The sequence below is a fragment of the Eucalyptus grandis genome, chromosome 9 (assembly GCF_016545825.1).
Source record: "Eucalyptus grandis isolate ANBG69807.140 chromosome 9, ASM1654582v1, whole genome shotgun sequence".
NCBI classification, from domain to species: domain Eukaryota; kingdom Viridiplantae; phylum Streptophyta; class Magnoliopsida; order Myrtales; family Myrtaceae; genus Eucalyptus; species Eucalyptus grandis.
The window spans coordinates 27,178,868-27,202,297 of NC_052620.1; the positions used below are offsets into that span (position 1 = coordinate 27,178,868).

General features: G+C 40.8%; 3 protein-coding genes across 3 annotated transcripts; all 3 read left to right on the forward strand.

The window, feature by feature from the left end:
- Nucleotides 1–5,252: 5,252 nt before the first annotated feature.
- On the forward strand, nucleotides 5,253–10,061 carry LOC104418929 (peptidyl-prolyl cis-trans isomerase CYP21-1). Its single transcript, XM_039302114.1, has 8 exons — nucleotides 5,253–5,623; nucleotides 7,133–7,211; nucleotides 8,082–8,129; nucleotides 8,499–8,522; nucleotides 8,640–8,822; nucleotides 8,942–9,017; nucleotides 9,464–9,603; nucleotides 9,694–10,061. The coding sequence occupies exons 1-8, from the start codon at nucleotides 5,519–5,521 to the stop codon at nucleotides 9,768–9,770; spliced, it is 732 nt and encodes a 243-aa protein (XP_039158048.1). The 5' UTR covers nucleotides 5,253–5,518; the 3' UTR covers nucleotides 9,771–10,061.
- Nucleotides 10,062–11,104: 1,043 nt separating this feature from the next.
- LOC104418930 (CTL-like protein DDB_G0288717) lies at nucleotides 11,105–15,913 on the forward strand. The gene is made up of 3 exons (XM_010030411.2): nucleotides 11,105–12,420; nucleotides 13,929–14,274; nucleotides 15,515–15,913. Exons 1-3 carry the CDS (start codon nucleotides 11,375–11,377, stop codon nucleotides 15,773–15,775), a joined length of 1,653 nt encoding a protein of 550 aa, XP_010028713.1. The 5' UTR covers nucleotides 11,105–11,374; the 3' UTR covers nucleotides 15,776–15,913.
- A 2,408-nt stretch (nucleotides 15,914–18,321) lies between these two features.
- LOC104418931 (actin-depolymerizing factor 5) lies at nucleotides 18,322–20,265 on the forward strand. The gene is made up of 3 exons (XM_010030412.3): nucleotides 18,322–18,482; nucleotides 18,594–18,853; nucleotides 19,801–20,265. The coding sequence occupies exons 1-3, from the start codon at nucleotides 18,462–18,464 to the stop codon at nucleotides 19,949–19,951; spliced, it is 432 nt and encodes a 143-aa protein (XP_010028714.1). The 5' UTR covers nucleotides 18,322–18,461; the 3' UTR covers nucleotides 19,952–20,265.
- The last annotated feature ends 3,165 nt before the right edge of the window (nucleotides 20,266–23,430 follow it).

Below are 23,430 nucleotides of genomic sequence, written 5' to 3' on the forward strand. Positions count from 1 at the left end.
AAAAGGAAAAATACGTCTGATTTTTTGCATGAAGAGGATCGTCCCACGGTTCTCTTCTCTGCTCATCTTTGAATACATCGGATCATTATAGGTGTCACTGATTCTTTTCCCCCTCAAGCTCAGTCGTCACCGTCCCCGTATCTTCTTTCCCTCACTGGGAATTTGATTTTTTATAATATAAATTACCTTATTTTATGCGTTCCATTGCATTATTGGAATCAAAATCGACCCGACTAGATTTTCTATAATCTAGTATAGCCTATTCCGTGTGTTCCGCATGTTTCACGTTTTTTTTTTGCTAGGAAACCACATGTTTCACGTCAGTTTGCATTATTGAAATCAAAATCGATCCCGATAAAGTTCCTCTTTATTTATCTTTTGCGTTTTTTTGGAACTGCTCATACGTAATTTTATAGTTTGTTTTGTTACAAATGAACAACTACGCATGTGCTGGTCTTTGTCCTAGAAACGGCATTTTAACCCTACGTCCAACAATGCAATAAGTTCATGAAAGTCACATGTAACATGATGTGTCCAACTAAAAGTATGCGCAAAAATAAATGGGTCATATTCAAAGACGACCGAAAATTTACCATTTTAGCATTCGAACTTTTATAAATCGGTTTTAATGTATCCAGCATCCATCACTATTTTTCAATTTGAAGAGATTAATTAGATTATCTCTCGATCAAATGGTCAAGACCCGTTGCTCATAATCCATACGTTGATGAAAGCATGTACTTGATCACCAGAGGATTCAGAGCTCCATAATCAAAGAAAAGTGATGAATACAAGGGGGGTCGAGGTAACAACTAGAACTCTGAAAATCGGCACAAAAATCAAAGATGGCGGGATCCATCACCGGCAACACATTGAATTTTAGTTGTTCGGACATTGGCTGGAAAGATGGATCGAGAGGGTAGCAGTCGGGCGTACAGTACTTACGTAAAGGGCAAGCGAAGATAAACTGAAAGTGATCCCTGAACTAAGATTTTTAGCTGGAGATATGGATGTCACTGGGCTTAGTTTAATGCTGATCATGAAGCAACGTTCTGCTTCAGCATGCCCCACATCAGATCCCGATCCTGATGAAGGACAAACGAATCTTGACATGAACTTGACCTGAGTTATGCGATCACCAACCTTCGTGGTCATCTTGGTGCAACGCCAGCGACTCGGTGCTTTGTTAAAAGACTAAGTACAAGACTTTAGGAGTAGTCGATTCCAAAGTATGTGAGTTTCAGAATCAGTTTCTAATTTTTGAAATCTAAAATCTAGTCTATTTACTAGGAACTGACTATGGAAATTACCTTACTTTTCCGATTCGATTCTAGGGTCTATCCTAGAACTTATTTTTTTGTCCTCTTTTTTTTTTTATCATTTTATATAGCAAAATAATATGCTTAACAAAACGGTTCAAATTAAAAGATAAACGAGTGCAAGCGAGCAAATGCAAGTTAGGAATGAGTGAGGGTGGGTGAATCGCTTGTGCACGCGCGCATGCGAGAGAGAGAGAGAGAGAGTCGTGAAGCATCTAAATGAGGTTAGAGAACAAAGAAAAAGAGAAATAGAAAAAAAAGATGCTAAAAAAAAGGGTTTGTAGGCTTTATGAAATCGATTCCAAATTGGGTCTGGTCGGTCCTTTCTTGGGTGGTCCTTCACTCAGAATTAGGAATCGAACCAATTTTCAGGATAATCTGATTTGATTCTCGAGTATAACCAGTCCAGTCACGTAACCCTACGAGAGTTTGCTTACTTTCATGATTTCATGCGAATTACAAGATTCAAGATTGTCGAAGGAAGTAACTACTCCTTTTTGTTTAAGAAATAAGCTATATATGCATCGTACGACTATTTATGGGTTTTGATTTTGACATTTCTTTTCGTCTTTCTTTTGCCCATTGTTCCCTACCAATTTTAAGTCAATTATACTATGTATTCACCCAGCAGATGCCGCCGAAGTAAAAAATACGCGAGCATTTCGAATGGACATGGGTCCTCTACCAGCCCAGGTATCATGCTCTCATGGCCTGTCTTAAACGTATGGCGATCGTCGGTGGAAACACCTTTTTACATGCGTCAATGATAGACAACCGATCAAGTCAACGGTAGAAGTATCGTGTAGGGTAGAGGATCTTCACCCGCATCAAATATCTAAAACATTGCTCGCTACATTCAAATGGTAAATGGGCCAAAATATATTCGGTTTCACTTTAGGTATAACTACTAACTAGTGGTGTTGATATTGGCATTTTAATGTTTTTAATTTAACATACGTTAAAAAAAAACTGATCTTCTTACAGGAAAAGATCAATTTGAAGCTGGTTTGATCGCATGTCAAGCATCCTAAGGACTTTTGCCGGCCCAGTAGTATTAGTTTCGCTCGGCCCATATATATAATCAAGCCCGATTCATTTAGATCGTTAAAAGGTGGCCCGAATCAGTTAGCCCATATCCACCTCACAAGTACATCCAGTCTAATAACAATAACTTGAATTAATAAGAGGGAAAATTTCAAATAAAAATCTAAAATGCCCTCATTTTCTCAAATAATAACATAGAATGTACTTTATTTCAAATGAGAATATGAAGTGACCATATGAGAAGGTTATGAAGTAGTTATGACCGTTTCAAATAAGAGCCTAATCTTGCCAACTAGCAAAATATTCCTACCGATAAAGGATTTTTTTTGTCCAAACACAATTAAATTAAATTAGATAAAAATTAAGAAAGAATTTTAACAAAAAATAAAAAGGAAAAATATAGGGGAAGGTAGTTGCCCCATCGTCAATGGGTCAGTGGTGATGGTCGGCAAAGTCGCTAGTGCACCTTTTCTTGTTTTAGCAAGGGTAGGCCTTTAATTGAAACGACCATAACCGCTTCATTAGTGTGTCCTCTCCTGTCTCCGGTGAGGTCACCAACCCTCACCTAGGTGCTGGTGACCTTGCTAACCATCGTCACCACCCAAAGGGCGATGGGGGCAGTGTGCTTATTTTAAAATTTTAATTTTTTGAGTATTTTTATGAGAAGAAAAAAAATTAAAAATTATGGAAGATGAAATTTTCCTTCACTAGCTGGTGAGTTAGGCCCCTTTTCTTATTGGTATGACTATTTCATACCCTTATTTGAAACAAATTCCCCTTTAGGCTTTTATTTGGAATTTTCTCTTAATATCATGAAAAACCCACACTAATTATAAATTTAGGTGATAATGTATCCCAAATTAACTCTTAGGTCACCAAAAATCTAAATAAATACACTTGTGACACATTTACTTTTCGTAAATTTCCATCAAACTTTATCATGAAATTGTTAAGTTGGACAAGTTCAATGTGCCCTCTCTACCCTCACCAAAAACCAATGACCTTGCCAGCCGTTGTTGCTGCCCCACGGGCAATGGGGCGGCGTGCTTTTTTTTTTCTTTTAATTTTAATTTTTTGAGTTTTTTTAATGAAAAAAAAGTTAAAAAAAGAAAGGAAAAATTAAAAAATTTAGAAGACAAAATTTTCCTTCACTAACTAGTGAGTTAGGCCTTTTTTTTCAAATTGATATGATCAATTCATGCCCTTATTTTAAACAAACTCCATTTTAGGCCATTATTTAGAATTTTCTTTTAATAATATGAAAATCCCACACTAATTATTAGATTACCAAAAACTCTAAACTAGGTGACAAATGTGCCCCAAATTAATTTTTAGGTCACTAAAAATCCAAATAAATGTACATGACATATTTATCTTTTGTAAACTTTCGTCAAACTTTATCGTGAAATTGTTAAGTTGGACATGTTTAGTGTGCCCTCTCCCATTTCTAGCAAGGGTCACCAGCCCTTGCCCAAGCACCAATGACCTCACTGGCCATCATCACCGAACAAGCAATGGGGCGGTGTGCATTTAATATATATATTGAGTTTTTTTTATAAGAAAAAAAATTAAAAAGAAAGGAAAAATTGATTTTTTTTTTAAAATTTTTTTCTTCACTAACTAGTGAGTTAGGCCATTTTTTTTAGATTGATATGATCACTCCATGCCTTTATCTAAAACAAACTCTACTATAAGCCCTTATTTGGAATTTTCTTTTAATATCACGAAAAACCCGCACTAACTATTAGGTTACCAAAAAACTCTAAATTAGGTGATAAATGCACTCTGAATTAATTTATAGATAACCAAAATCTGAAACAAATACACTTGTGATATATTTATAGACTTTTGTCAAACTTTATTGTGAAATTATTAAGTTGGACAAATTTAGTGAGCCATCTTCCATTTATAGGGAGGGTCGCCGGCCCTCACCCAGGCATCGATGACCTCGTCGGCCATTATTGCCGCCTCACAAGTGATGAGGTTGCGTGCTTTTAAAAAAAAAAATTAAAATTTTTTGAGTTTGTTTTATGAGAAGAAAAAAATAAAAAAGAAAGGAAAAATTTAAAAATTTAGAAGACAAAATATTCCTTCATTAAGTAGTGAGTTAGGCACTTTTTTTTTAGATTGATATAACTACTTCATGCTTTTATTTGAAATAAACTCCACTTTGGTCCTTTATTTGGAAATTTTCTTTTAATATCACGAAAAAGCCCACACTAATTATTAGGTTAACAAAAACTCTAAATTAGATGATAAAAGTACCCCAAATTAATTTTTAAATCATAAAAAACCCAAACAGTGACATATTTACCTATTGTAAACTTCGGTCAAACTTTAACGTGAAATTCTTAAGTTAGACAAGTTTAATGGAAATTCATATCATCTTGAAGTAAATTTAGTGCAAACGTACGACTTTGGAGTTTTTAGAGATTGTTAAAAATTAATTTAGGATAAAATAATTATAAATGTATTAATTTAGAGTTATTTATGTTATTATTACTAGTGGTGATCGGTTCTTAGTTTGGCCTTGTTCCCAAAATTCAACATCAAGGATTGGAGTGATCAGATTTAGGATCAAGAATCGGACCGCATCATTAGTCTGGTTTCGGTTTCGATTCAATCTAGTGAAATTGGTCACTTAATTTTCACTACTACTTTGTTTTCATTATTCTTTTTTTTAATATTGAGAATCAAATCGAGATAGTGTTTTTTGAAGAAATAATAAAATGTCGGGACAATGATCCCATTTTTAGGAAGGGATACATTCGAGAAACTAAACCGATCGGTTCGATCTTGTTTAGATGATTCACGATTCGAGCGATGGGTTTTGCACATCCGTGATTACTGACCCAAAGACCCATACGTCGACGACAGTAAAATAATAATCTCCAATCTGCACTCCAATCTCACTCGTGAAGTTGCCACTGACGAACGGGAGTACGGCCCGCAATCTCGCTGACTTCTCAATCAATCAATCAATCAAATCATGGGCTCGGTTCCGATTCCTGCAGCAACGGATCGACATTGAGGATCCGGGAGCCGACTCCCTTCGCTCGATGGAGGTTCGAGGGGTCGCGGCCTGACGACGATCGAGGGCGCCCGCCTTCCTATGCCATCTTCTCATCTTCTTCATCTTCTTCCGCGGCTCGGGAATGATGCGTCGAGAGATCTCGGTCCTGCTCCAGCCTCGCTTCGTCCTCGCCTTCCTCGCCCTCGCCGTCCTCCTCCTCGTCTTCGCCTTCCCCTTCTCGAGACAGGTGCGCGATCTCCCCGTCCGGCGCGCGCGCGTGTTGTCTGGTTATGTGGATTTGATCTCGCGAGAATCTAGGTTCTGCGCTGTTCGGATCTCGTGGTGTGATTTTGTGCGTTGATTGTCGATTTCGCGCTGCGCATTTTGGGAGTTGGAGCTGTTCTGTCGGAGCGCGGTCTTATCGAAATTGAACTCTGAACGTCGTGTTTGATGTTCGCGATCGTCAGCCTTCTTTTTTAATTTTTTTTTTTTTTTTTACGGTTTTTAGTTACTTAATTTTGGAGGAGACGCTTGGTGTCGAGTTGATAGAGAATGCTTTCGAGTATTGTGAGCCTTTCTTTGAGCGTTCGGGTTAGGCTGATCTGATGCTTGTTGAAATGCTAGACGGTGTGCCTTTGGCTGCGGCTGAGATGTGACTTGGGTATTCTAATGTTTCGTATGGTAGATGTGAGTTTCGGTGGAAGTTTACATGATTCTCTGGTTTGCTCCGGTTGGTGAGCGTTGATTTCAATGCGGATTCAGAGGGTGCTGAGCTTCAGGTGCTTGCAGTTGCCTCTAGTTGGCTTCACAGAACAGGAGTTGGGAAGATCTTGTGAGGCATTTTGGATGTTGATGGACTGATTTGGCTTAAATGTTTGGGATGGCTTAGTGGAGGAGTATGCGGAATTTAGCAATCTAGTTTGAGGGCAATCGCATCTGGAGGGAATGCTTACAGATGAACATGCGGAGAGGAAATAAGTAGAGTAGCCTGTTCTTTAGGGAAGAGCTTGCACTCAGCTTCAGGCTATTAGCTGAGTATGAAGCCCGAGAATCTGATATATAGACTATATGTTATCCAAATAGTGGATGCTACATCCATGGTTGGGTGAAAGAAGTTGATGTTGCTGCTTTCTAACTTGCTTCTAGATGTTAAAACATATCTCAGCCCTTGATATGATGCTTACTTGGACTGGACTGGACTGTGTTGGGTTTACTGTCGATTGACCTATGGTGAGGGGAAAAATAGAAGAAAGAAAGCATGAAGTAAGTAGAGCGTGTGAAGTAAGTACTCCTGTAAATAGAGAGTTGTCTTATGGGAAGGTATTCAAAACCCACTGGCTTACTTGAACAGCTGGAGCATCCTCTAGTGTGCCTATCTTGTGAAGTAGAAAAGGGAGAAGGCTATTCTACCTTCTCAAGCATCATGCAGCTTGCTATGAGTTTATGAAAGGAAAAGCCACGGAACTAAAATGAGAATATGCTCTTTTAGATCCGTCTGTAACTACTTGAGATGGTAGAATAGCTTCCTATTTCACTGATAGTCTCTTCAACACCCACGGCAGCATTTTATTTTTGAAAGATAAACAAAATTCTATTAAAAAGATATGGGGATATTACCCCCATATGGCGATAGCATTATTGGCTTTATAATTGTTTTACATTACCTATATTAGTTGATCCTCTTGGGTGGAAAATGCTATTTGTAATTCTTGGTTTAATGGATAATATTTCTAATCGCTTCCTCTTTAATGCTTAGAGAGGAGACCAAGTAGAAGAAGAACCTGAAATTACCCACAGAGTATACTTGGACGTTGACATTGATGGACAACATTTAGGTATCTCTCTCTCTCTCTCTCTCTCTCTCTCTCTCTCTCTCTCTCTCTCTCTCTCAGAGACACACATACACACACCCCTGTTTGTCTACTCATGGGAGCACAAGTGCAGGCGTCTATATGCTATCTTCTGTGTATCTGTTTTCTCTTCTTTGGAGCAAAATGCTCTTGTTCCCTCTTTTCACTCTCTATATGGATGGAGTCAGATGAAAGGAGAAAGAATGCTTCAAACTATCACTGGAAGAGAAAAAGAAGCGAAAACAAATGGAGGGTAATTTCATTGTCTGGATGAGATGAAGAGAACTGAAGGAAAAAGGAAGGAAATGAGAAAAAGAAAAAAAAGCCGAAAACAATAGTAACTCTCAAATCAACCAAATCATCCCATCACTTTTGAACGGATTTAGAGGGATTAAAAACTTACTGAAATCGACTATATGAGAGAAAAAAAAGACATCCTTCCAAATCCATTATTTTCTCTCCTATCAAACCAACCAAACAAGGTTTCATAAATCATTTCTCAAAAATCCCTTCCCTTCCTTTTTTAAACAGCTTTTTCTTCCTTTAAAATCACGGTAAACTATGAGGTCATTTCTCCGCATAGTGTTGTACAAAATATGTTGGTTCTAGGTGGTTCTTGTTACTCCCGAGGCACACCTTGAAGGCGAAACAAATCGCCGTTGTATGAAGTACTTGTTCAATATCTGTAGGAATTTGGCATCTACTTCTCAATGTTGAATTTTCGTAATTATATAGGCTTCTTTGTCAAATTGCAATGATCGTTCATAGATGACATAAGCAATTTGAGCATCTGTTTGCTATAATGCATAATGTTGATCAATGATCTAACCTTTTTGAGGTTACACTCTTATGCAGGTAGAATTGTGATTGGATTATATGGCGAGGTGGTACCAAGAACTGTAGGTTCGTAAGTACTGAGTGTGTCTCTACCAAAGTCATGTTGTCTTGTCATTTATTAATCATGAGCTTGAGAGTAACCATTTGCCATTTGTAGTTTCAGTATTAGGGCGGCCAGAAATATGGAAATGTTTGTTTTAACCAGTTTACCTAGATGATCTAGAAATTGAAAGAGAGTACTGCTTAGATGACAGATACTTAGATCTGTATCCAACTCCCCCAATCTTCTCCTTCATTGAGGCCCTTCACTTTTTTTTTTCTTTTTTATGAAAGATCCAGATGTTTATATTGTTCTTAGAGATATCTCTGACATTCGGGCATTTATGATATGCTTTAGCAACATCTTTGCCTGACTTCTAGTTATTTATTTTGCAGAAAATTTCCGGGCTTTGTGCACAGGTATGTGGTTTATTCTTACTAGCAGTTTGACAGCATTTTATTTAGTGCACCAAGAACTGCTGGGAAGAGCAACCTGACGCCATCTTAATTAACCTCTGGTAATTTCTATCATTGCAGGGGAAAAGGGCAAGAGTGCCAATGGAAAAAAACTCCACTACAAAGGAACACCTTTTCACCGTATAATATCTGGCTTCATGATCCAAGGGGGAGATGTAATCTACGGTGATGGAAAAGGATATGAATCTATATACGGTGGCACCTTTGCTGATGAGAATTTTAGGATAAAGCATTCCCACGCAGGTGTCAGTTCTTTTTCAATTTGAGTAGTCTTTTTCTGGGTAATTACAGTCATAAGTCATGGTTGTTTCTGAATATCATCGAGATTGAATAATGATATCTTTGCTCTTTTTAAACAACAGGTATCATTTCCATGGTGAATTCTGGCCCTGACTCTAATGGATCACAATTCTTTATTACCACAGTCAAAGCCAGCTGGTAAGTTTTTATGTGGATTACTGAGATTATAGTATGTATTCTATTTGCCTAATAAACGTGATTCAGAAAAATCCTATTTCTAGTGCCTTATGGGCTTCATGTGGTCCGTTAAGATCTCAACTACTCTGCAGGTTGGATGCTAAGGTTGTTTGGTCAATCTGGTGCCTAAAAGTAGCTTTGTGAAGTAGAAGACTTCAATCGGTGTCACTAAATATTCATTCAATCTTCCAGTTCATATCATGGCATCTGATTTCTTCTTTCTTCTTTTCTTGCTTTTACTCTAGAATGAGACACTGCACCTGCAGTTAAAGAGACAAATAGACTGCTTGATGTTCTGAAATTAAGTATTTTGCATGAGTTTCTTGAGGTTCCATTTTACATTTTTATTATTCTTTGCTTTTATTTTTCCTAGGTTAATTTGCCTTCATTTCTTCTGAATGTATCAGGTTGGATGGAGAGCATGTTGTTTTCGGCAGGGTTATTCAAGGCATGGACACTGTCTATGCAATCGAAGGTGGAGCTGGAACATACAACGGAAAGCCCAGAAAGAAAGTCATAATCGCCGACTCTGGAGAGATTCCGAAAAGTAAGTGGGACGAGGAAAGGTGACCACTTTTTGTTTTTGGGTACACGCAGTTAGGATAACTAGCATGAAAGCCCAATCCCGCATATACAGGACTTGGAGGCGAGTTCTCTTCTTTGGTCGACATTCTTTGCCCCGTCTTTTGTCCAGAAACCTGGCTACCCAGCTAACTCCAACGCTCATATTCACCATGGTACAGTTCTTGGAAATGCCATGGGTCTGTACCCGACTTCTACGATGTATCCTTTGTAAAGATGAATGGGTTCACTCAACTTTTTTTCTGGCCTTTTGTCTTGGGTCTGCTGTTCCATTCATGAGCAGTCTACAGGAGTTTGGTCTCATCACCCAGTCCACGACGTATGAGTACTGATAAGAATTTCACCTCCCGGTCTATGTGATTGATACAAAGTTTGATCAGATCAAAGTGTGCGCCTGAGGGAATTTTTTGCCTTGTTTTGGTATTTGACTTGGGCTCCTTGTGCTTGTTTTGAGTATAATACTACAAACGAAGATAAGATAGAATAGAAAGAATATTTTAAATTCAAGGAATGTTGATGAGGACATTATATCATCGGGCAGTTTTGCGTACGGTTGTCTTGTTGGAAATCGCCATGAGTGCAGGGGCATTCAGTGGAGGAGTCCAGCCCTTCACAAGAACGAAGGAACTACAGTGTTAAACCTGTTCATTAAGGAATTGAGGAAATTCGCGTTCTTCTCTAACCATCTCTGGTAGGAGGATTTCTAACACCTTGTCCTTGAGTGATGTGTTCTGAAGTAGGGGTTTTATATGCATGCAAAGCTAACTAAAATTAAAAGTTGTCACGCACCAATTAAATGCAAGATTAGAGAGTTTCTCCGATGCGCGATTGAGGAAAATGTGACCGATTAGTATTTTTGCATGTAAGCAATTTCATATTTGCATCACTTGCTCAGATTTCAACTCATATATTATCTAATTCATCATTTCAAGATACTAGATTTACCCATTCGAAGTGATCTCTATTGACATAAGGAAGAAAAGAAAGAAATCCAATAAATGGGTAGTAGGTGTTTTATGAGGCTAAGATCTTATATGCCCTCTTCAAATGGAGAACTGCGCCAAAGAAAATCACGAGGGAAAGTCCATGATCCGCTGGGGAAGCGCATCCTGCTTCTAGTCTTATTGCTGACATTGTTTTGGTGGCAATGGTTTTGTTGGTACTAGTAATTCGCTTAAACTAAAGACAAGATAAGATTCTGACTTAAGAACAAGATATGTTTCATTAATACTCTCTTGTTCCCATCTCGCAACGGGGCCCCTCTCTATTCTAATGGAAGAAAGCCGGTTCTCGAAGGATTATAACTATGGACGTGGCTCCTCCTAAGCATAGACCTAATCACACTTATAATTAGCCTCGACTATAAAAAGCATAACCTCGATCAACACCCCTGAAAGCTCCCTCCTTTCAACCCCCCTACCCATCCCCAAAGGTTCCAACTTTTTCACCTGACAGAACTGCTCATGGTCCACCCCAGTGGCCGCCTTTAAACCAGTAGATGACAAAGGAGGACACGAGAAAAAGAGAGCAAGAAATCGGGCCGAAAGGAAGAGGAAACCGCGGCTAATTTTTCACCACCTCGCACTGTGCAGCCGACCTTGCCAGCCAACCCATCACGTTCGTCTCTGCACTCCGTCCTCGTGGTACAGTCAACGCACACAACACATATGCTCCCCCCCTCCTTCTCTCTCCTCCTCCCTCTCTCCTCCCTCTCTCTTTCTCTCTCTAGCTAAGCCATGGCCAGCACGGAGGAGCCCAACAGGCCACCCGCCTCCTCCTCCTCCCTCTACGACTCCTCCTCCTCCCCCACCCAGCCCCTCCTCTCCACGCCCCCGCCCGAGGCGGACGGGCGGCCCGAGTCCGAACCCGACCCGACCCAGTACCTCCAGATCACCTACAACTACGGCCCCCGCCCCTTCAAGGACCTCCCCTTCCTCGTCCTCTTCCTCCTCGCCGCCCTCCTCACCTTCGGCTTCGGCATCTTCGCCAGCTTCCACCGCAACGCCGACTACTCCGACCTCTCCTCCTACTCCTACAACTCCACTTCCTCCTCCTGCGTCGACAGCTCCACCGCTTCCCTCGCCCGCCCCCGCCACGCCCTTTATGTTTCCTCGTCTCTGTCTTCCAGCGCGCTGACGGATTTGATATGGGTCCTCGTCATTACTCTGATCTTGAGCGTGCCCATTTGCTTCTCGCTCCTCCTCTTGCTCAAGCACTACGCCAAGCAGGTCGTCTACGCCTCGCTGCCCTTCTTCGTGCTGCTGCCCGTCTTCTTGAACGTCTACTGGTTCGTCGCATGCACCGTCAGCTCCAGCTGCAGCGACGATTTCCCCTTGGTTTACAGGATCTTGGTGCTGGTGTTCGTGTTCCTGGTCGTTGCGGTGATCGTCTGGATCTTCGTGGCTAATTGGCACCGAATCGAGCTCACCGTCAGGATAATTCGGGTCGCCTCCGATGCTCTGTCGAGGAATCTGGCCTTGTTTTGGGTGTTGCCCTGTATGACTCTCGGCCTGTTGATTTACTATGCTCCCATTATCGTGTTCTTGGTGCTCGCCAGGCAAAATGGGGATATCGTCGCGACCGAATCGGACGGAGAGTACACCTGTGAGTGGAAGCAGGATAGTTGGGTGCCTGCTTATTTCGCATTGGCGATCCTTACTATGCTGTGGTCTTTGACGGTGGCGATCGAAGCTCAGGTCTATGTGATCAGCGGGACCATTGCCCAGTGGTACTTCTCCAAGGAGGATACGCCTCCGAGGAAGAGTATTAGAAGTTCTTTAAGGTAAATTCCTTGCAAGTTGTCGCACTGTTTCTTGCAGGCTCTCTCTTGTTCAGGGAATAGAAGATGCTTCCTAACTAGGTTGGAAGATTATATGTGGCGATGTTTCGTACTGTACCCAGATTAGCTGTTGATGTTCACAATTTAGATGGTTAGTGTTATAATGCTGTGAGTCAGCGAGAATTGTACTCATATGTGCCATAGTTATAGACACACGGTGCACCGACTTTAGTAGAGAGTGGATTCGCTCTTGATTGTGTATTATATTAGAATGATAATAGATAACCGTCACACATAGATTCTGTGGAACTGGCTCGAGTCATTTCGTGAAATTGTTGAGGACAGTGGAACTGGAATGGGACTTGTGTAATATTGCTGTAGATGTCGATGCATGCGTGCCAAGTCACCCTTGTAGATACATGGATGTGAACAATCTGCTGTAAATCTACAATAGAAATTGAAAAAAAAAAAGAAAAATTGTATCTGCCGGTTATCAATCAGCTTGAAGTGTTGGTCCTATCCTTTGGTTGCACGAACCCTTCTTTTCACTTAGCTTCTGACATTTTGTGGGGCTGTTGAATGGACTTTTACTCGCCATAACTGTGCTATGCTTTTAGCCTCTATAATTCTTAATAGCACCATCTTTCAAACCTTTACTCATCAACGTTACTCGAGTTCATGTGACATTAGACTGATATATAATTCCAATACCTCCCATTTTCGGTCACCCACCCTTCTTCATATGAGACTGCCCTACTCGGGTGCATAATGCTGTCGGATGACTGGATGGGTAAATTTTTATCCCTGATGTTTATGTTCATGAGCATTGTGAGGTACGGCTCCGCTCATTGTCACTGTTCTTGAGGAGCCAATTGAAATATGCTATATGAACTTTTGGTTGAACGTGATCTAAGCTTGAGGAGACTCAAGCAAGTTGAGCCCTGTAGATTGCAGAAATGCAATAACCATGTTTGAGTTACATAAGCTCAGACTGCAGCTCTCTCTTTTTCTGGTACCAGCCACCAAAGAGCGTTGGAAGTACTATCCTGGGTACTCATTTGCTGATCTCTGAACATATGGATTTTATGTCTGCCTTGAACTCTTCTTGAATGGCCTAACTGATAGAATGTCCTCTGGCCATTTTCTATTCTGGTTCTGACGTTGCATCTCATTATACCCTTTTTTCTCTTGGATTATTTCTCTCTATCCCTTATAGGTTCCACTACTTCTCATATGATTCTCTTGTTTCATTAGTAATTTTACTAAGTAGGATCTGCAATTTACTTCTTTTAAAAGCTTGCACGAATGGCTGGTTAACAAACTCACAGATGCGTTAGCCCTTAGCAGTTCTAGCATTGTAACTATTATCTTAGTAAAGCAGTTCTTACATTATCTCTCTAAGTTGGTGGAAAGAAATATTAGGAGTCTCTAGCAACATATTTTTCCTTACAAAAAGATTAAAAAAGTTATGACATTTTAATTTAAAATGCCTTTTCTTTGTGATCATACAGGAATGCTTTTGGTCCTTCCTCGGGAACAATATGTCTCTCTGGATTACTTATTTGTGTAGTTCGTATGGTGCGGACTATAGTTGATGGTGCAAAACGGGAAGATGCCCCTGGATTCGTGAACATTGTGCTCCGTTGCTGTGTTAACGCCTTTTTATGGGCTATTGAATTCTTAAATAAGTTCACCATAACCTTTGCGGCCATAACAGGTGAAGCCTACTGCACATCTGCTAGGATGACATATGAGCTTTTGAAGCGCAATCTCCTTTCTGCTGTCTTTGTGGAGACTATTTCAACCCGATTACTAGCAGGGATTGTTTTTGTATTCTCAGCAATATATGCAGTTGTGGTAAGTGGTCGAAATCAGATTTAAGTCTTTCATTTGAACATCCCATTCAGAGGGAGTGGTTTTGGGTTTGTTCAAGTTGTTGTCTTTGCGATCCTTATCTCCAATTTAATGACTTATGTGCTACTCAAGACATTCATGAGCATGTAGTCACTTGCGTTCAGAACATACGTATTGAGCCTTTGAATGGCTACCCTTTTTATTGTCCTTTCTGATCAACTGACTAAATCAACACCGAACACCCTTGTTTCTTAATCTGACTGTATGGACTACCCTCACCATTGCCCTTGATTCATATTGAAATGTGAGGAATGGATTTTGGAGTAGATTGTGGAATCTCTCTTGACTTGCTTCGACATAAGTAATTCTCCTCTGACTTTAAAAATTGGTGGCACCACTCTGATGTTCATAACAGTTGCAATGCTTGTTCTGGATGATGGGTGTTCATAATATATATATATATATAAACCGATCGAACCAAATCGAATAAAACTGGTAAGTTTTGTTTATTAGTTTTTCGGTTTTGTTTTGGATCTTCTTCTTCCTTTTTGTTTTTTAATTGGTTTGGCTTTTGTTGCTTTATAACGTTGAAAACCGATAAAATCAAACCAGACTAATAAGTTTGGTAAGTAAACTTATTGTCCTTTCCACTGATAAAATTTGTAGCTTAACCTAGCCAAGTAAGTTCTTTCCATCTAAGTTTTCTTTAAACTATTACATGACAGTTTTCTAGTTCTCAGGTTGCCCATTATTGATTGATTATTAGTCTCAAAGAGTACTTGTAAATAGATTTCTGCTATCTTTTGTGGTTCTTATGTTTAGTTAGATAATGTTTAAATAATGTAATTAATAATTAATTGGATTGTACTCATTTTTTTCAATATGTGCGTAAAAATAGTTGCTTTTTTTGTTCATTTCCATTGTACGTTGAAGTTTGATAATTTTGGAGTTTGTATTGAACTCCTCACTTGTACATAGACATGATGGTAACGGTTTGAAACAAAACCAAACCAATAACTACTAACAAACTGAAGTTATTGATTTGGTCTGAGTTGTTAGTTTATTGGCTTGCTTTGGGTTTGGGTTGAGATTTTCCTGAACTGTTAAGTTTGGTTTGGACTGATGATATTTCTACTAGATAACATGGCCTCTCTCTCTCTCTCTCTCTCTCTCTCTCTCTCTCTCTCTCTCTCTCAAGATTGCTGATAGCCTGCTATCGTATTCTGATTTTGTGAATTTTCAGGTCTGGGCTATTTTAGAAGGCGTAAGCGACCTTGGAGTGGACTCTTACCTTGTGGCTGTTCTGGCATGGGTGCTGCTGATTGTGGTGCTGGGCTTCTTTATCCATGTTTTGGATGATGTGATAGACACCGTGTACGTGTGTTATGCTGTAGATAGGGATAGAGGGGAAGTCTGTAAACAGGATGTCCACGAGGTCTATGTTCATCTTCCCCTCAGTAGAAACAGTAGGTCGTCTCTCGTCTCGCGGAACCTTGCTGTATGAGTATTCATGTTTCTGTGATTCTGTATTTCCAATTTGTTCTCTGTGAAGTTATAACTGCCCAGTTCGCATGTTCATACCTTCAATTGTTGGATTGTACAATTTTGAGGCTGTCAATAAAGAGAGTGATTCTTTTGGCAAGGGATGGATGGTTAAGTTTGTCATGCAGTGTTTGGCTTACAAAACAAAACAGGAGCATTAGTTGATTTCATCTCCATTCATGAATGTAAATTCGTTTCTCCTTAGAAAAGAAAATACAAAACTGCAGAAAAATGGTCTAAAATTGCTTTATCAGCTGTCGCTTCATTGAGCAAGAAGTGTCCCGGGCATCACCTCCCCAAATCAGGCGCAAAGTGGCGCAGATTTCTTGATAATGTGCGCTGTTACGCACATATCATGAGCTGTGTCAGTTCTCTTTTTTATACGTAGGTAGGAAAGCATGTCTTGCGGTCTAACTCAAACCAGTCATCCCGGCATTCCAAGTTGGGAAGACTCTATCATCCTGATCGAAGCAGGGACCACGAATAAATAAATAAATGAAAAGGAAACTCCTCGAGTCCATTCAATCAAGAGAAGCTAGCATTCAGCAGAGATCTCCACATTCCTGATCTACAGATTCTGATATTGCTATGTCATCCAAGAACGATTACCCAGAATCCTTTAGAATCACTAACAGGTGGCTGGGAACTGGAAGTGATTGGGAAAGACAATAGGGACATTTTACAAGGGCAAAGCTGGAAAAGAAGTGGAGTGCTTCCACCAGGAAGAAGCTAAACAACTAAACTCGAAGCAGGTACACGCAGATCAACCATGGCCATATATGATCACACTCTGGATTCAACAGGTAAGTCTATCACGTGGGATTAGGACCATTTGAAGAACTTTGTGACATTCTAGGAACAAATGCAATCTGCTTAGTCAGTTGTGGGCCTGTTGATCGTGGTTTTTGTCGAAGAGTGGTTCGATCCACATGAATGCATTGTCTTCCCCCAGCCACATCCGCTCACCTTCCTTCACTCGTTTTTTGCGCTTGCACGCCTTCCCTCTCACTTGTTTTTTCGTGCTTGTACTCTCTCGAGAGCCCTCTCTCACTCTCGAGCTTGCATTATTATATATATCAACTCGTTGTAGTACTTGTAAAACTCTAAAAGTGTTTTTCTTAATTAGAACGATATGATCAATCGAAATTTGACTTTTCCATTCACACGACAGACATATATCTGCGCATACCGATAACTCTAATAGGCCCGTCTTGCTGCAGAGATGACGAAAGCTCCGATTGGATGCTCGCCGTGTATTTGGAGATCCCGTTCTCATGAATATATAATTTAGTACTTTAACCCTGCGATCAAATGAGAATGTCTCTCTCTCTATCATCTTTCCACATGGAATTATCATGGGAATCCTCACAGATCCATAGGGATGTGAAATCTTGGGGGATGAAAGCTAATGCATGTGTTGAAGAATAGGGAAACAAGGCAATCATGGCAAATCAAGGGTAGACGGTGATTGGAGGCATTGTACGCGGGCGGCAAGAAATATACATGCAATGCATTCGGATTCGCTTCCATCGAGGCTAGGCTCATTCACAGCATTTTGCCTCAGCAGCTTGCTCACCAACCTGCCCCTTTATCTCCCATCTTATCCGTGCTTGAAATTGCAAAAAAGAAAACATGATCTTTTCTTATTTTTTCACCTTTTGCTTTTAACATTCCTTCGCTTTTACGCAAAGGCTATGGTTTTCTGGAGAAGGGGGAAACAGAAAAGCAACAGAGTCGGGTCTGTGGGTGTAGGATCCGAGATGGGACCACTCCATTTTACCTTAAATCCCATTTACAATTTCCTATGCTCGGATAAATCTTTTGGGTCTCAGGAAAAGGTTCCAAGAAAGCCATCGACTTGCTCATGGGGTTGAGATGATTTCCTAAGGCTTTTACTCGATTGGTTCACCGCTCTAGTAGTGGTGCTAATCATGCTCGGACCATGACGCTTAACTCTCAACATGACAATGAATAATGTTTAACGCAAAAGAGGGGAATAATGAGAAGAGAATAAATCAAGACTTCCTATTAGATTCTTTTCGATTGATATCATGCTTGGGTGTCAAATCTAACTTAAGCATGCCAATGTACAATATTTGATACAAGAAAAGATGATTTTTCAATTAGGATCTTTTAAATTGACAAACCCTAATCCGGTTCTTCTTTCCCAAAATAAAGCAAATTCACACAGGGAATATTTACCCTCGATTGATTAATTTGGTGGGGGTGCAAATTGGGAAATGTGAGCTGAAATGGAGGAGGTGGTCCATTAGAGAGAGAGAGAGAGAGAGAGAGAGGGAGACATGGTACTGTACCATGGGGGAGGACACACCTCCGGGTGGTGCCAAATCGACGACAAAGCAATTCCACCAGATGAAGAGACCAAGTTGGACTTTTATAAGGTTGAAAAATAAAGAGGAAGAGGATAGAAACGAGAGAAAAAAGATGTAATAGCACGAGATCTATGACCATATGCGGGTGGACAGACTCGTAATAATGCGCCGAGTTCAGTGGTATTCTAGTCCCCCACGTCTTTATATAAGATCAAGCTGCCCCCTCCGCTCCTAGTCAGACCCTTTTCTCTCCCGAGAAAAGCACAGAAGAAAGAAAGAAGAAGCAACAGCCGGCATTTCACACCAGCATCAACCATGGCCATGGCTTTCAAGATGGTAAAATTTGATGTTCGATTTCTTCTGTATGTTTCGTTCGTTTCTTATCCATCCGTGAACTCGTCGGAATTCGATTCGGGGTGGCTGACTCTGTACCGATGACGAGCGCAGGCGACGACGGGGATGTGGGTCGCCGACGAGTGCAAGAGCTCGTTCATGGAGATGAAGTGGAAGAAGGTTCACCGCTTCATCGTGTTCAAGATCGACGAGAAGTCGAGGCTGGTCACCGTTGACAAGGTGGGCGGGCCCGGGGAGGGCTTCGACGAGCTGGCCGCCTCCCTCCCGAACGACGACTGCCGGTACGCCGTCTTCGACTTCGACTTCGTCACCGTCGACAACTGCCGGAAGAGCAAGATCTTCTTCATTGCATGGTCCGTCCCTCTCTCTCTCTCTCTCTCTCTCTCTCTCTCTCTCTATGTGTTAAAACGTCAACACCTTCATACATATCATATTCATGCTCTAGATCACGACCCATATTATAATTTTCTTCTTTTCCTTGGCTTATAATTGTCACCTGATTAGTACTTAAACAACATCTGGTGAGACAAATTAAATTAGTTGCTTGCCCGGGAATCTAACCTATCTTAAGATCAAAACGTGGTTGGAGCCGTATAGAACAATGTCAATAATTGACACCGGCATATAAATTAAGCTTCCTACGATCGATCGTCATAATGACATAATGATGTATGTCCTAATGCACACACCGAATCATAATCGGAAGATTTGGAAAATAGCAAGATATAAATGCCTGAGATTAATCGAGGTTAGATAGATTATAGGCAGATTTAAGAGCTGTCCCACAAAGTCTTAGATCTCAAATCCCACCTTACTTTGTCTTCTAGTATGATGAGAGAGAGGTGCTAATCACAGATTGAACTTTTTCAATCTGGCTTTATTTGGAAGTGCGGCAACCACTTTCGTTTTTTCCCTTTTCTAATCTGCCATCATTAACTTTAATAATGGTAACGTTGGATCCCACCATTTCACATGACGACGATGAATTTCCCGTTCGGAAACTATGGATCGATCAAATCCGAGGTCACACCAATCCGTAGACTCTTGTTGGGGATTAAGTTCAATGCACGATCATTAACACGGGTTCAAAAGGTAAGTGGCACAAACTAACAGTCGTGTGATAATTAAGTTCAGTGAAATAATATACCGACATCAAGAATCCCGCAAAAGGTGAAGGCCGGCGTCAGATACAAACGTTCTAAACATGAGATTGTTCGTACTACCCCGAGTGATGTCTAGCTAAATTTTTTTTCCACTTTATAGTTTGCTGACGACCCTAAATGTTGCCTTTTTTGGTCAGGTCACCGACAGCATCGAGGATCAGAGCAAAGATGCTGTACGCGACTTCCAAAGCCGGGCTGAGGAGGGCGCTGGAGGGTGTCCATTACGAGCTTCAGGCGACCGACCCGACCGAGATGGGCTTCGATGTGATCCAGGACCGGGCCAAGTAGATCCGACCCGACACGGCCCGACCCGGCCCGCATCAGTTCACCTTAATCATGCGACGATGATGTCGTGTCCCCATCTCACCCTTTTTCGGGCCCCTCCCTCCCCCACTTCTCTTATTTAATAACTCCAAGTAGATGCGTTTCATTTCCCCTGATGTTTACCTCTTACCTTGCACTAATGTAAGTTGTGCCCCCACCCCCCCACATCTAATCTCGTAATAAGGATTTCGCTAATGGCATCCGGCAACCTAACGACGAAAAAGCTCATCTTTGTTATAAATATTTGACTGATTATCGGAAGTGACACGCTTTCTCGACTTATGTCGCTATCTACTGACACGAGAAGTAGCAGCAATCAAGATGATGAAAGGTTTTTGATCCTCATGAATAACTCCAACTTTGTTCAATCTAATTTCAAGGTAGGTTGACAGCACGAGAAATGATTGAACCTGTAAATGTGCATGAATGGACTATAAAAAGAGAACAGCATGCGGAGACACTGTGAATTTGAAGTTGGTAAGCTTTTTAATCTTTAAGTTAGGTGGGAGGTAATCTTGATCATGATCTGTAAGTTGACTATTAGTGCTTCATTTCTTTCTTTCCGGGCGTGATCAAAGAAGAGAGCTTGTAAATTAATTAGGATTATTCTTGTTAAAGGCGTTCTGACAACACAGGTAGGATGTCTGTCTTTGAAGTTGGACGTGTGGCCTTATCTCATTTCGCCTTTCATCCAAATTGCCCTGAGCAAAATAATAAGCCCCCGCTAGATTCCACTTGGTCAAAACAAACCACCCATTAGCTTTTCCCGGGCAATTAAGATTACGTGGCAGCTGACGTGAATTAGGACGACGGCCTGCATAAATGGCATGTCCTCTAAACGAAAACTAGAGTGCCGACGAACTAAATTTAGTGGGTCTTTTCAAAAGATTTGAGCAGGCGTACAAAGCAATGCGATTTGAAGCTGCAATGCGGAATGGTAGCTCGGTAGCATGACGAAACGACGCCGTCCTCTAGATATCACCGCCCTAATTTTTACTCAGACGACATGTCATTAGTACGTGGAGTGGGGCGCCTCCGGTGAAGATGGGCCGGCGGGATAGGAGATGCTACCCCGGCAAATCCTGCAAGAGCGAATTTGATGGAGGTGGGAACTGGGCTCTCGGTATTGACCAGCTGGGATTTTGGGCTCTTTTGGGCCCCCAATTACAAATTGCCTCGCTTTGATTTTTTTCATTTTTATTTATTTAAAATTTTCTTTTAGGGAAAGTGATTATAACACATGCGAATTATTGGCTGAGAATGACAAGAAAAGCATCGTTTTAGGCCGGAAGTAGAGGGGGTGGATGCGTAATGATGCTCGATGATTGTTAATAGACCATCTACCAACGAGGCCCATACCAAGAAAACGATCATAAGATGACGATGGATTGGACACTGGCCATTGATGATGAGAGGGAGCATATCTTGGCCCATCACCAGGGACAAATCCCGTCATTTCCCCAACTTATACAATGATGATTTCCTAAATTAGGAGGGAAATTAAAGGGAAAAAGTAAAAAAAAAAAATTCTCACCGCAAAATAAGTGATAATTTCAATCCTTTCCTCTTTAATTTCGAATAAGTTTGATTCATGCACACTTAAAGTTGCACTCGCATTTTTGCTTTACACCATTAATTGAAAATGCATTTATCATGATACGACAATTTAATCAACTTCTTATGACTCCTCTTGAGCTTAGGGTACCTAGTTTTTTTTGCTATATTCACATCTATTTATTCTCTTCGTACGTCTTCACCGACCTGAACTGTCTCACTTTCTTTGTTAGGAAATCGAGGATTCAATGTCAACGGGAAACTGCTACATCTAGTTATTATTAAAACCTATATTTTCAATGATAAGAAAGCCGCATTTTAACCACGCGCATTCTCGGGAAATTAGCACAATAGAAAGGGGAAAAGCCAAGAAGCAAAGGAGCAAAGTCGAAACTCTGATTGCTCCACGCAAAACATTCGGCACCAACCAACTCAACTACCGAATGAGGTCCCCAGAACCAAGTCAAAATCCAACCGAAGAGGACATCGTCTGAAAAGGAGCGATTTACTGAAATCAGTGCGGGAAACGCGCATGTCCTCCAAATCAATAATCACCATCGTTTTCACCTGCAATCAACCAGAAAAACTAACAGTCGCCGAGGTACGATAACGAATGCTTGCGGATCTGCAAGAATTGCACGAATCTGTGCGAAATCAATGGGGACTTGAGACCATTTTATTGTGGATTTGCAATGTGGAATGATTCCATTTTCGGGGGCCATTTTAGCAAAGGTGAAGAGAAAAGTCTCTGAGAATAACGGGTCGGTTGAGACTTGTTCTATGGTTATCAAATCTGATTTTTGATGGATGATGAGGATCATGAAAACTGTTCGAGGTGTTATGTTGTCATAGGGATGGCACCACAAGGAATCGATGCATGTGTATTAATCGGGTCGTGATAAAGTAGAAAGATTATTGAAAAGCGAGTCTATTGGTAAAAATGTCGTCATGAGTCGATTTTAACGTTGGAAACGCCGTTCTTTCAATAAATATGAGATGTTGAAATAATGGCGTTAAATATGAGGATTAAGATCAACTATCATCGCTTTTCTTATGTAACGAAAAATATTCAAAGAATGAAAATGCATAGTAGACAGATTATGAGGCTTGTAGATTTCACACCCGTTATAGCTATGCATTGAATGTGGATGAATACTATGGTGCCTCTACCCTCCTGTGACTCAAATGAATGGACAATGTAAAATATAAAATATTCCTAATTTCCTCTTCGTCTCTTGCCTCCCTCTCTCACTATCACTCTCAGTGGCCTCCGATCTCATTGATCCCTCTCGCACTCTTGCTCTTGGTTGGTTCTAGCCTTTGACCTCTAACCTCATTACTCGCTCTCAAATCTTGCGCCTCTTTCAAAGATGTTTAGACAAGTTCCACGGATCCACTCAGAAACTGAACCGTCGAGTAGGTCCATAGAACAAATAAACGGTGTCCAGTTCTAATTTTTCAAAACCAATCCTTAGAGAATAATTCCCAATTTTAGGGTGGGTAGCACCCACCCTAAAACCAATCACTTTTAGCTGAAACTAGAAGAAAATTGAAATACTTTGAAGGGTGATATCTGACCATAAGTAGCAAAAGAATAAATTAGCTCCTGTACCAAGGAGTCGCTAACCTAGCCATCGTGCCACCATCGTCCCTAGTTGTAGCTTAGATCCCATTGCCATCGTGTACCGTCCCATCATTAGTCTACCTCTCTATCCTTAGGAACCTCTACAAAGGGGCGTGCGCAACCTCGCTAGCCTTAAAGCACCGTGGGTTGGGTTCAATCAAACAGATGAGTGGAGAAACAGAGGGAGTGCGTAAGACGAAGGTGAAGGGTTGTGACAAACATGAACATGGCTAGTGAAGTGTGCAACAACTAGTGCAGGGTCCAA

Excerpts from the sequence above, each read along its gene's own strand:
- LOC104418929 (XM_039302114.1), top strand. The coding sequence starts at position 5,519 with ATGATGCGTCGAGAGATCTCGGTCCTGCTCCAGCCTCGCTTCGTCCTC. Across the intron at positions 7,212-8,081 it reads CATTGATGGACAACATTTAG|GTAGAATTGTGATTGGATTA; the intron begins GTATCTCTCTCT and ends ACTCTTATGCAG. Across the intron at positions 9,018-9,463 it reads ACCACAGTCAAAGCCAGCTG|GTTGGATGGAGAGCATGTTG; the intron begins GTAAGTTTTTAT and ends TGAATGTATCAG.
- LOC104418930 (XM_010030411.2), top strand. The coding sequence starts at position 11,375 with ATGGCCAGCACGGAGGAGCCCAACAGGCCACCCGCCTCCTCCTCCTCC. Across the intron at positions 12,421-13,928 it reads AGTATTAGAAGTTCTTTAAG|GAATGCTTTTGGTCCTTCCT; the intron begins GTAAATTCCTTG and ends GTGATCATACAG. Across the intron at positions 14,275-15,514 it reads CAGCAATATATGCAGTTGTG|GTCTGGGCTATTTTAGAAGG; the intron begins GTAAGTGGTCGA and ends GTGAATTTTCAG.
- LOC104418931 (XM_010030412.3), top strand. The coding sequence starts at position 18,462 with ATGGCCATGGCTTTCAAGATG. Across the intron at positions 18,483-18,593 it reads TGGCCATGGCTTTCAAGATG|GCGACGACGGGGATGTGGGT; the intron begins GTAAAATTTGAT and ends TGACGAGCGCAG. Across the intron at positions 18,854-19,800 it reads AAGATCTTCTTCATTGCATG|GTCACCGACAGCATCGAGGA; the intron begins GTCCGTCCCTCT and ends TTTTTTGGTCAG.